The sequence below is a fragment of the Salvelinus sp. IW2-2015 genome, linkage group LG13 (assembly GCF_002910315.2).
Source record: "Salvelinus sp. IW2-2015 linkage group LG13, ASM291031v2, whole genome shotgun sequence".
NCBI classification, from domain to species: Eukaryota; Metazoa; Chordata; class Actinopteri; order Salmoniformes; family Salmonidae; genus Salvelinus; species Salvelinus sp. IW2-2015.
Window position 1 is genome coordinate 40,141,484 of NC_036853.1, and position 12,329 is coordinate 40,153,812.

Consider the following 12,329-nt stretch of genomic DNA (forward strand, 5'->3'; position numbering starts at 1 on the left):
GTTTCCAGACAATTTACCTTGACTGACCCTCCTCCCTTTTGTGCACTGCTGCTACTCGCTGTTTATTATCTATTGCATAGTCACTTCACCCCCACCTACATGTACAAATTACCTGTACCCCCACATGCGATCAGCTCCTTTGTCTTGCTCAGTACCGGTGCCCCCTGTATATAGCCTCGTTATTGTTATTATGTTACTTTTTATTTTAGCCTACTTGGAAAATATTTTCTTAACTCTTCTTGAACTGCACTGTTGGTTAAGGGCTTGTAAGTAACCATTTCACGGTAAAGTCTATACTTGTATTTGGCGCATGTGACGAATAAAGTTTGATTTGATATTTTTAAAGAGGAAGCAAAGTACTTTATGAATGTTTTAGTTTGTCTCCTCCATCTCCACTGACCGAAGCTAATTGTATGGATTTCTTTCCTATTAATAAGGTAACATTTTAATCTGTACATAAAGACCCATGTGAAGGCCAAATTACAGACRAACTTCTTGATGCAATTAAAGCCTTTAAGTCCAGGAAAACTCCAGGGCTGGATGACATACCAGTGGAAGTATACCAAACTTTTTTAATATACTCAGAGGACCATTATTAGGATGTTTTAACCACTCCTATATAAACGGTTGATTATCGGACACACAAGGTCTGATTCCATTATTACTGAAACAGGATCCAAGTGGTATATATAAAGATCCAGTCCATAAAAAAAAAAAATGGAGGCCTCTTACACTTCAGTGTTGTGACGCAAAATGCTTGGCGCATAGAATTAATAAGGTTCTGTCAGATAWTATTCATCCTAATCAGACAGTTTATTTTTTACATGGACGATACATTGGAGATATAAGTACTATATATCTATATGTCTGTATATAAATGGAATATTTCCATTTTGGAGAATCTCTTATAAAAACGGGTTAAAGATATGTATAGTAACACTAGGTGTAAAATAGTAAATAATGGCTTTTTCCCTTTATTCAGATAACTGCTCACTTTCGGTTATTTGAAAATGAAATCTCCAAAATATCGCAATTTTTTAAACAAGCCTTAGAAAGTGGGATGYAATTTCAGTTTAATCCACCTGAAAGAACAGAACAAATACTACAAMAAATATTGTGGTTAAACTCAAATATACTAATTGATTAACCTTAAAAAAAAAACTTTAAAAAAAACTTGATTCTTCAAAAATGATATCATAAATAGGACTGGTTGAGTTGTCACACACATGCAGCTAACGCAGACATATGGAAATGTCTGTTCTACTGAAAATTACAACCAACTAATTGCAGCATTACCACAAAAATGGAAGAGGTGTTTCTCCAGAAGTCTGTAGAAAGGACTCTTTAGTGTTCTACGTTTTCATAACTGTGACCTTAAGACACTAACAGCTTACAGACGGTAGACAATTAACGACCGTTCCACAGGTGCATGTTCATTAAACAAGCATGGGAAACAGTGTTTAAACCCTTTACAATAAAGATCAGTGAAGTTATTTGGATTTTTACAAATTATCTTTGAAAGACAGAGTCCTAAAAAGGTTAGTTGGGTAGAGATTTGACGTACCGATTCCAGGGCACATGAATTGACACGCAAAACGACGCCGGATTCAAAACTTCTAATTTTTCATTTTAAATTATACAAAATTCTTGAAACCAATAGAATGTTATATACAGTTGAAGTCAGAAGTTTACATACACTTAGGTTGGAGTCATTAAAACTCGTTTTTCAACTACTCCAAATGTCTTGTTAGCAAACTATAGTTGTAGCAAGTTGGTTAGGACATCTACTCTGTACATAAGTAATTTTCCCAACAATTGTTTACAGACAGATTATTTCACTTCACTGGTAGCACAATGTCCAGTGGGTCAGAAGTTTGCATACTACACTAAGTGACTGCTACCGCTAAACAGCTTGGAAAATTCCAGAAAATGATGTTCATTTGGCTTTAGAAGCTTCTGATAGGCTAATTGACATTCATTTGGAGTCCAATTGGAGGCTGTACCGTGGGATGTATTTCAAGGCCTACCTCCAAAACTCAGTGCCTCTTTGCTTGACACCAACTGGAATATCAAAAGAAATCAGCCAAGAACCCTCAGAAAATAAATTGTGTACCTCACAAGTCTTGTTCAATCCTGGGAGCAATTTCAAAACGCCCGACGGTACCCCACGTTCACTGTACAAACAATAGTAACGCAAGTAAAACAACCATGAGAACGACGCAGCCGTCATACCGCCTCAGGAAGGAGGACGCGTTCTTGTCTCCTAGAGATACGTACTTGTGTGAAAACGGCCTAACAATCCCAGAACATAAAACACGGATCCTATATCGAATTTTTGAAAAACCTGAAAGGCCGCCTCAGCAAGGAAGAAGCCACTGCTCCAAAACCGCCAATAAAAAAAGCCAGACTACGGTTTGCAACTGCACTGGGTACAAAGATCACTGATGTTTTGGAGAAAACGTCTCTGGTCTGATGAAAACAAAAAAAGCTTGTTTAGCCAAATGACCATCGTTATGTTTGGAGGAAAAAGGGGAGGCTTGGCAAGCCGAAAGAACACCATCCCCAAACCGTGGAAGTACGGGGGTGGCAGCGTCATTTGTGCTTAGCTGCAGGAGAACTTGTGCAACGTCTCACAAAATAGATGCTTCATGAGAATGAAAAATTACTAAGTGTTATATATGAAGCAACATCTCTAAACATCAGTCAGGAAGTTTAACAGCTTGGTGCAAATGGTCTTCCAAATGGACAATGACCCCAAGCATACTTCCAAAGTTTGTGGCAAAATGGCTTAAGGGACACAACAGTCCAACGGTATTGACGTGGCATGACACAAAGCCCTGACTCAAGCCTAATAGACTATTGTGGGCAGAACTTAAAAAGCGTGTGTCGAGCAAAGAACGAGCCTATCAAAGTGCCACTAATTCTATTCCCAGTCTAACTATTGCGCTCCTTTAAAAATATGTACCTTGGTCGTTTCCCAGGAAGCCAATGCCACAACAACCTTCCCCACCACAGGGATAAGGGTGGAGATGAAGTGTCCCTCGAGACACATCAACCAATCTTATGAGCTATGGAGAGACGTGCTTGGAGAACGCTTCACTAAACTAGTGTACCCGAAGTCCTACAACAATTGCTAAATCAGCGAGCAATGCTACCAAATACTAACTTCGTAGTTGTAGCAAAGCGTTCTGCGCCCACAAAAATGAAATCTATTAGGCTGAGGCCCACGGGGAATCTGTGGATGAAAATGGCACAACTCCCAATATCATTAATAGAAACATAAAGCTGAGCATATTAATACCCATTATTCCCACAACATCTATGAAAGCTAGACATTTTCGAGCGATCTACTTAGAGAGAGAGCTCCGCATGATTGCCTGAACGTCGACTATTGACCAACCGGAAGCTTACTAACTTCAGGACTGAGATTAGCCATATGTTCAGGAAGAATTGTTAAGAGCAACGAGTTCAAGATGTAATTGGCAAGTTGTCCTGTCTGCATATCAATATATAACACAAATCATCCCAGGACCATCCTATGTGTGAAGTGCAAAGTTCCTCCTGCACTAAGCACAAACATGACGCTGCCCCCCGTACTTCACGTTGGAGTGGTTCTTCGGCTGCAAAGCCCCCTTTTCCCAAACATAACGAGGTCATTGATGGCTAAACAGCTCTACTTTTTGTTCATCAGACCAGAGACATTCTCCAAAACATATGATCTTGTACCCATTGGCAGTTTGCAAACCAGTTCTGCCCGTTTTATGGCGGTTTGGAGCGTGGCTTCTTCCTGTGCTAGCCGCCTTTCAGGATTCGATAATCGGACTCGTTATACCTGTTCCGTGATGATAGCAGTTCACCAGTACGTTAATCTCTAGGAGACAGAACGCGTCCTCCTTGCCTGCGCGGATGACGGCTGCGTCGTTCCATCTGTTATACTTGGTACTATGTTTGTAAGAAACTGTACTCCGGCGTTTGAAAGAGCTCCCAAGATGAACAGACTTGTGGGAGGACACAAGTATCTGAGGTCTTGCTGATGTCTCAGTATGTCGTTGATATCCACGAGACTCAATGAGACATAACGCAAACGACAGGCATACTGAGAGAAAGTGACACGAAGAGTGTTTACGAGGACATCACAGAAACCGGAACCACCAGATAAGAAAAACAGCAAACACAATACCAGCCACGATCGTCCTCAACACTACGCCTCATCAAATAATCAACACACCAAATGATGAATATTCGAACTTAGCACCTAATCAGCAAAAGCATGAGCATACTGACCACGAAGTCAAGTACGATTCTAGCTATAACTTGGAAATATATTCTTTCAGCCAGTCTGGGTTAGCGCGGACGAGATTATCCGCCCCATTTCGTAGTCCTAACACTTGTCTGAAGCAACAAGCGGTGCAACGTAGAGGCATATTACCAGCATGAACCAATCGTAAAAAAGTGTCTGCGAGAGAAGCCAAGCGATAACCACTTCCCGGGCAACTCGCCACCCTATTTCAGCGAAAACAGGTTAATCGCGCCTATAAACTCAGAACCAACCAGGCAGACATCTTAACAGGATTTGGCTTATGACCCAGATGTTATCACTTAACAACCATTAAATCTAGTGGAGACCATATACATTACGCTGCCCATGCAATCCTGGAAGAAAGCAGAGCAGTACAACCTTGGCCTACAGACCTAGCAGACGCTTATGCTGACACTGGACAGGAGGCACCCGGTGTCATACCGTCCAGAGTCTAGGTCAAAAACCAACCGTAACGGATATGTGGGTATTTTTACGCATATTTTGATCCACAGAGAATAAACAATCACTTACATCCGGCCCCACAGCAATGCTGTAGCCACTACTCACGTGGGAACACAGTCTAGGCGTATCCTGAGCACCCACTTCTCCCACGTTGCCCTCTGACATCACTATTAAGGAATGGCCTCAACTGCATTCCGGCAGTTAAATGCAAGAATATATTATAAAAGCACTATATTTTTCTTTACAAGCACGAAGCTGTACTTTCGGTCGACACAGCTGTTGGCCATTAGCCAACTGGCATGTAAAAAGTAAAGCTACCACGAGTTCAAAAAACACATGTAAGCATACCACGAGTATTAACTTGGCACTAACTCACGAAATCTTAATTCCTAACCTGTAAGCTCCATGCAAAAGATTACCAAACCGTACATGCATGGAGTGGAAATTGCGAGCCCACAAAGCTAACATATCCCTTCACAACACAGATACGAACATGCCGCCACCCAAACTGGAAGAAACGCGGACATGTGAACAGTGACTATTACAATTCTCCTGTTACCTCCATACCAGAGCTCCGTAGTAGCGTAGAAGACCTGTAACCAGTAGGTGCTTGGACAGGTGCACATCCGTTATAACAAAAACGCCCACTAAGCACACTCAAACAACGAAGTAACAATACACTTATCTAACGAGAGAGATAACCTTAGGAATAGTCTGATTGAGAAGAACCAATTCCGCCACTACAACCTGTCGCAAAAATTAATGTTACTGGGATAATGCACTGGTCTCGCGGGCACAACTTAATCTCAGCCACACCCTCTGCTCTGCGTTTTCGAGCATGCCTCTCCCTCCGCGCTTCAGCCAGGATGCCGACCTGGCTTGCCTGCGAGGTGATCCTCTGTAGCCCTGTCGTGCGGACCTGTATGACTTGTAGAGCGAGGTGTGGGGGATCGGAAAGGAGTAGGGTGTGTGGGAGTCAGGAAGCTGTAAGCAGACCCCTCTAGCAGCTCTGTAGGGTCCGGGAGTGAGGAGTGTGAGCCAAGGGTGCGGCAGTACTGTTAGCGAAGCATAAGTGCGTGACGAGTCTGATTGTGGATGGCTTGGGCTGATTCTGAGATGTGGCCTAGGCAAGAAGGAGTGGGTCTGGTCTGTGAAGCTTGTTGGATAAAGAGGAGCGTGAGTGTTACAGGAATTCACAAAGATATCATTGGCCACACCATACAGGCATGTCATGTGGACAGCGTAGACACTATAATCACCACGATCATTTTGCCAAATTTACGTTATTGCTCCTGCGCACTGATGTTCGTCACTTGCAGGACTGAGGTAACCTGAGATGGGAGAGAGCCAATGTTTTTCTTCAAACGGAACCAAAAAGAAATAATGCAACTACCACAACAGCATCTAGGACCCTAAAGATGCATTAGAATAGAGAAAGAATAGGCGAGAATAGCACTAATACCTGTCGCCTCCATGCTCTGCTAAATCCTGAGGACCCGCGCTGGCTTCTGTCCTCTCCTTACCGCTGAGCTTAGGATCTCATCACTGAAGAGAGAGAAAGAAAGCAAGAGACAAGATGAGAGATTAAAGGTAGAGAAAGGAACAGAAATAAAATAACTTCTTATGGCGCAGGGCATATTGAGGTCTGGATGACAGAAGCCACAGAGTATATCACGGAACTGAACCCCATGCGAGACCCATATGAAGCTCAGATTAAATTATTCCATATATATTACTTAATTGTGAAAAGACACGACATCTGAAGAAGATTGTATCTATCAAACGTTTGAGTTACTAGTCCTGTAGTATATTTCAACATCAACCAGTAGGCAAGCTAATCAAACCTCGAGATAAATAGATTCAACCACCCGGGAACGTAGAATTCTGAGGCACATGATCGATTCCTATTTTCTATACAAATAGAACCATGAGAAGACATTCACACCAGAGACGAGAATAATAGGATGAAGCTTCGTCACATACTTCTCTATCCAAGTCTGTCACATTCAGAGAGTTCACAACAGCCTGTAGAAGTAAAAAACAACTAGATAGCGTAAGTCCTGCTCAGAATATGTGAATGAGGTGAGGCAAAACTGAGCAGAGAGCATTAGTACACTATGGCGTCCTGCCAATGCCTGACATTTGCGTCAAAAAGCGCACGGAATACAGCGAGGAAGAGGAGGGCACGCTTGTTCCACCATTCGCTCATCTGAAGTCAATTGTTAATAACATGAGAGAATGCATTCATATGAGCATACGTTTTGAAACAATAATCGAAACACTGCCTGTCAAGCGAAAAACTGGTTTGAACATCCTCGTCAGCTTTCAGATAAATGAATCGCGGACCTATCCATCACTCTGACGTTGTGGTCCTGTAGAGTAATCCCAAGACACGCTCAAGTGACAGGAAAATAGGCGTATTTGTACATATACACCATCCTAATAATGGACATCAGATACGAATATAATTCTATGGAATGAGAGAGGCCCTGGATGACAAATTCCGACCACACGATCTAGCACAATGGTAAGATCAGACCTCAGACCATGAGTGCAGTTTTATGAAGCTTGAATCTGTTAACACGCACAATTTGCGGTAACGTTCTGATGACTTACTTGTCTGAGTGCCTAGAGACACTGTGTTCAGATGAGATCTCATAGTTATATGTGTTTTCCGTAGAAGGCTGTCCTTCGACCATGGATGCTCTACACAAGTCGGTATTGCAATTAAGTACCAAGAGTGTAAATCATTGTTAAATTACTCATCTTAAACACAATACATCTTTATCACCTCAAAAAGTTCTAAGAAAATAGATCCGATAGCCATTCTATTATAGCTTCGGTCCAAGTGGAGTGAACGAGCTCTCCGACAATTCAAACTAAATCCCATCATAGAAAGACACTTGGAGGCATTCTTGAACAGGCGTCCTAATCTACAACTCGAAGGTTTTATGGAATAAAAATCAAATATACATACTGAATCTTAATCGTACACAGGGTCTACAGAGTAACGCTCACATCTTCTATTGCTGCACATTTAATGTGAGACCTCTCTCTCATCCAGCTGGAAAAGATGCTAGAATTGCTGTGATAGGCGGGTAAACCTAAACCTAATCGTTTTTGATGAGGTGCCCGAGCTGAGATAAAGCCCAGTATTTCAAAAAAGGAACACTTGAGTGGGAATTTAAACAGACAAACATAACACCTATTTAATAATGTGTCAATCAAAAAAAGTATAAAGAGTGTACTAAAATAAGAAAGTACATAATAACAATATGACGGAATTGTCTAGTGAATTATGAAGCAGGGCACTCCGGGGGTACTGTTTGAATGAATAGGCACAAGACCCACAGCATCGCTGAGCACCCGAACTGAGCTGTGTGGGCGAAGATCACATGCCCGATTAAAAGGGATTGTGTCACAGCCCCTAAAGAAGTAGGTAAACAAGAAAGGGTATACTTCACGATATGAAACTATATCAATATAATAGACTGAATAAAAATGAACATCGCTGAGAAGTAGCCAAGTCACCTCGTCACACAGCCGATGACGGTCACAGAGTCGCAACTAGTCAGAGGTGTCCCATGCAAAAGCGAGGACGTTAGGTTTTAATGCGAGGCGATAAAAATCTTGGATCAAGGAGAGAGAAATGCCACAGGAGGTAGGACGGTGCCAGCCGGAGAGGAGGAATCGCGGTCTGGTTTTTGAGAAATGCGGTGAAACTGTCGTGTAGAGACAAATGGAAAAGGTGGGCAGAGCAGAAAGAAGAACATATGTGCCCGATGGTCGAACCAACAGGAAGAGCGCGCTTAACGGGGTACCCTGGCTGGCGACTCTGAGGTCCTAGTTGCCTAGGATCATTGTCGAACAGGCACATTTCTGGGTAAGTGTGAAACACCCACCAGGGTCCCTTCCGACATCCCCGGACTTCCCGGCTTTCGCTCGCGAGAAGCGCCCTTCACCGACTTACTCTAAAGTGAGGAGGCCGTGTTCGTCACTGCACTGGTTTGTGCCCCTGTAAGTGTTGTCGTGCTGCATTGCTAGGCGTTCCTGTTTGTCTGTAGCCTCCCAGGAATTGAGGACAGACGGAAGCGGGAGCTGGTGCGCACCGTAGGTTCTCATCACGCGTCCTCCGTACAGGATACTCGCGCGCCCGTACTCTCCTATATGGCCGGGCGTCACAACGCGTGTCTGCTGAATTGGACGGAGCACACCTCTTGTCAGTCCCCCACCATCCTATGATATAGGAGCGCGGCCAAACATTTGAACACTTTAAGATACCCAAACACCCGCCTACATGTGCCTCACTCAATCATAGACCAAAACAGACACAGGCAGCGGCCCTCTTACACAAGCCTGTTGACAGAAGTGACAGCAGCCCACGCGCAGCGCCAAGAAGCGCCCTCCATTGTGATGAGATGAATTGAGCGACAATCGGTGAGACGAAGATCCACAATAGGCGGTGGGCACTTTGGGCGCCCGCGCCTGCTCGGAACTTGTGGCGCCGACGAAGTCAGGCGCCCCTGATGAGCAGCCCGCGCGGCCCCACTCTATGCTTACGACCCGGCTGGATGTGTCAGCTATGAGAAGAGGAGCTCGGAGCGCCTCTTTCCGAAATGGGGTGGTCAATACGTCATGAGCCCGTCAAGTAGCATATGGCTTAACCAGAAGCCCATCCTTCCACCGGCTGACAACAGGGTGGTGGCAACAGCTCCGGATCCCAAACCGGTCCGAGGGAACAAGGGCCGAGTTGGAGTGCCCTGCTGCCAATCAGCTTGGAATCTGGGGTATGTACGGAGGGTCTAGGGTGCCCGGAGGATGTGTGAGTAAGCCCTTAACGCCTCCGGCCCCACTGAGTGCCGGGCGATCATAAGCAGGCCCTCTGCTCCCTGCACCGCGGGCCGCGTGCCAGACGCAGGGAATTGCTCATCTCGCACCGGCTCCTAGCACAGAGAGACATACCAACTCGAACACAGACGGTCACATGACCGGCCCGCCGAACGCTAACGATGCACAAATGGCTAAATTTCTGAACAGGGTCCTACATTCTCATGTATAGCGAACAGTCAGATTTAAGATCAATCGTCATCAGACCCCACGATCTATGGCATCTTGGAGCATGACTGGGAAGCTTACGAGACACCTCGATGCGCCGCTCTGCCACACAGATATTCCATAATAACGGTATTGACGAGAGAGTAGGCGAATCGTCCAGCGCGCTTACAGTAGTCCTTCGCCGAGAGTTGATCAGCGCCGTTTTGATTGTGGCCGCGACTAGGAGAGTTGTTCCCACCGCCTCTTCAATGGCTGTGCGCAGTTCTGGATAAGCGGGAAACGCCTGTCGTACACTCGATCCAGAGCATCACAAACAGGTCAACCCGGTGACATGTGTGAGAAATGCAGGCCGAGAAAGAACGGGACCTTTTCAACTTCCAGGATGTGTTCAGATCCTTGCCGCATGGCTCTTGCATTATCAGGAAAACATGAGGTGAGGCACGACAAGCCAGGATCTCAATAATTCTATACGGCATCTCTGTGCATTTCAAATTGCCATCAATAAAATGCAATTGTTTCATCTGTCACACCCGAGCGATACCTGCCATACCATAACCCCACCACTGGGCTGTTTGTAATAGCACACCGCTCGACAGCCACACAAAGCCCAGTCATGCAGTCTGCCATCTGCCCCAGTTTGCTGAAGCCGGGAATCAGCGGTGAAGAACCACAGCTCTCCAGCGTTCCGCAGTGCCAACAGCTCGGTGGACAGTTCCTGCCAGCCCTTGCAACTGAGACAAATCTGTGGGCAATTGTTGTTGTGTGACAAAACTGCACATTTAGAGTGGCCTTATTGTTCCCCAGCACATGTGCATCTGTATAATATCAGCTACTTAAACCAGCTTCTGGGACATGGTACAAAAAAGCCTCATGAACAAGGGACCACACCCACTTTACATCTGCAAATTATATTTTTGTTCAGTGCATGTTAGAATGTTTGTTATGTCTGTCCTTATACAGCTGATTGAGTAGCCTACCTCCAGCACAGATGCAAGTTTTGTCCACTGGTGTTATGCCTCCATGATCGATTTAGAAACTAAGCGTGTGTATCTGCGATTCCCTACGGATTCACCTGCCCCGGCACTGCTGCTGGAACCAGGCTGCCCCTCTCCCTCCCTCGTCTCTCTCTCGGACCACTGCGCTGTACTGTCCTCCTCACCTATCGTCGTTCCAGGTTGTGCGGTGACGGTACGGGGCTGCCCTCGACTCATCGCTAGGGGCAGCACGTGGCCTCCCGCTGTCGGAAGCCATCCGCGCTCGCCTTCCAGGGGAACACTGAAGGGGGAGAAAAAGAAAGATACGACCCAAAGGTCATTCAGTCAACATGTGTAGAAAGGAGATGCGAGTGAATAAGGCTGTGTCACACAGGCAGCCAATTCTGATGTTTGTTCTCTCACTTAAATTGGTCTTTACCGATCAGACTAAAAAATCTGTATAAGACACACAAATACAATTAATGGGAAAAAATAAAGCAGAACTGGTCCCCTTTTCCAGGAACCTGTCTTTCAAAGATAACTCATAAAAATCCAAATAACTTCACCGAAGATCTTCATTGTAAAGGGTTTAAACACTGTTCGCCAGTGCGTGTTCAATGAAACATAAACCACAATGAACATGCCGTGGAACGGTCATTAAGACAACTACAAGTACAGACGTAGGCCAATTAAGGTCACAGTTATGAAACGTAGGACACCGGAAAGAGGCCTTTCTCACACTGACCTTGAGAAACATCCAAAAGAACGGAGATGCCCAGGCTGCATCTGCGTTGAACGTGCCTTAGACCATGCTGCAAGGAAGGCAATGAGACTCGCGTGGCCAGGGCAATAACATTGCAAATACTCCGTACTGTGAGACGCCTAAGACAGCGCTACAGGAGAAAGGAACGACAGCTGATCATCCTGCGTGGCAGACACCACGTAACAACACCTGCACAGGATCGGTACATCCGAACATCACACCTGCGGCACAGTACAGGATGGCAACCACTGCCGAGTTACCACCAGGAACCGCACAATCCTCTATCATGCTCAGACTGAGGATTGTAGGCCTGTTGAAGGCAGGGCCTCCACCAGACATCACCGGCAACAACGCCCGCCTATTGGGCACAACCCACCGTCGCTGGACAGACACTAATGGCAAAAAGTGCTCTTCACTGACGAGTTGCGGTTTTTTCTCAGCAAGGGTGATGGCAGAGCCGGTTTATCGTCGAAGGAAGAGCGTACACCCGAGGCTTTACTCTGGAGTTTGATTTGGAAGGGAGGTCCGTCATGGTCGGGGTGGGGTCACAGCATCAAAGAAAGAGCTTGTTGTCATTGCAGGCAATCTCAACGCTGGCCGTTACAAGGAAAACATCCCTCCTCAGTGGCACCCTTCCGCAGGGCTCATTCCTGACACTGGCCCTTCCAGCATGACAATGCCACCAAGCCCATCACTGCTCGGGCCTGGCGTGATCCTCAGACAGAATGGATCAGTGTTCTGCCATGGCCAGCGAAAGACGCCCAGAGTAAAATAC

General features: G+C 45.5%; 1 protein-coding gene across 1 annotated transcript in view; it reads right to left on the reverse strand.

The window, feature by feature from the left end:
• LOC111971252 (ataxin-2-like protein) overlaps window positions 1–12,329 on the reverse strand; it is a 42,952-nt gene that overhangs the window by 18,658 nt on the left and 11,965 nt on the right. Inside the window, 1 exon segment of the mRNA XM_070446268.1 lies at window positions 8,584–8,588. Within this exon segment, the coding sequence (XP_070302369.1) occupies window positions 8,584–8,588 (5 nt within the window).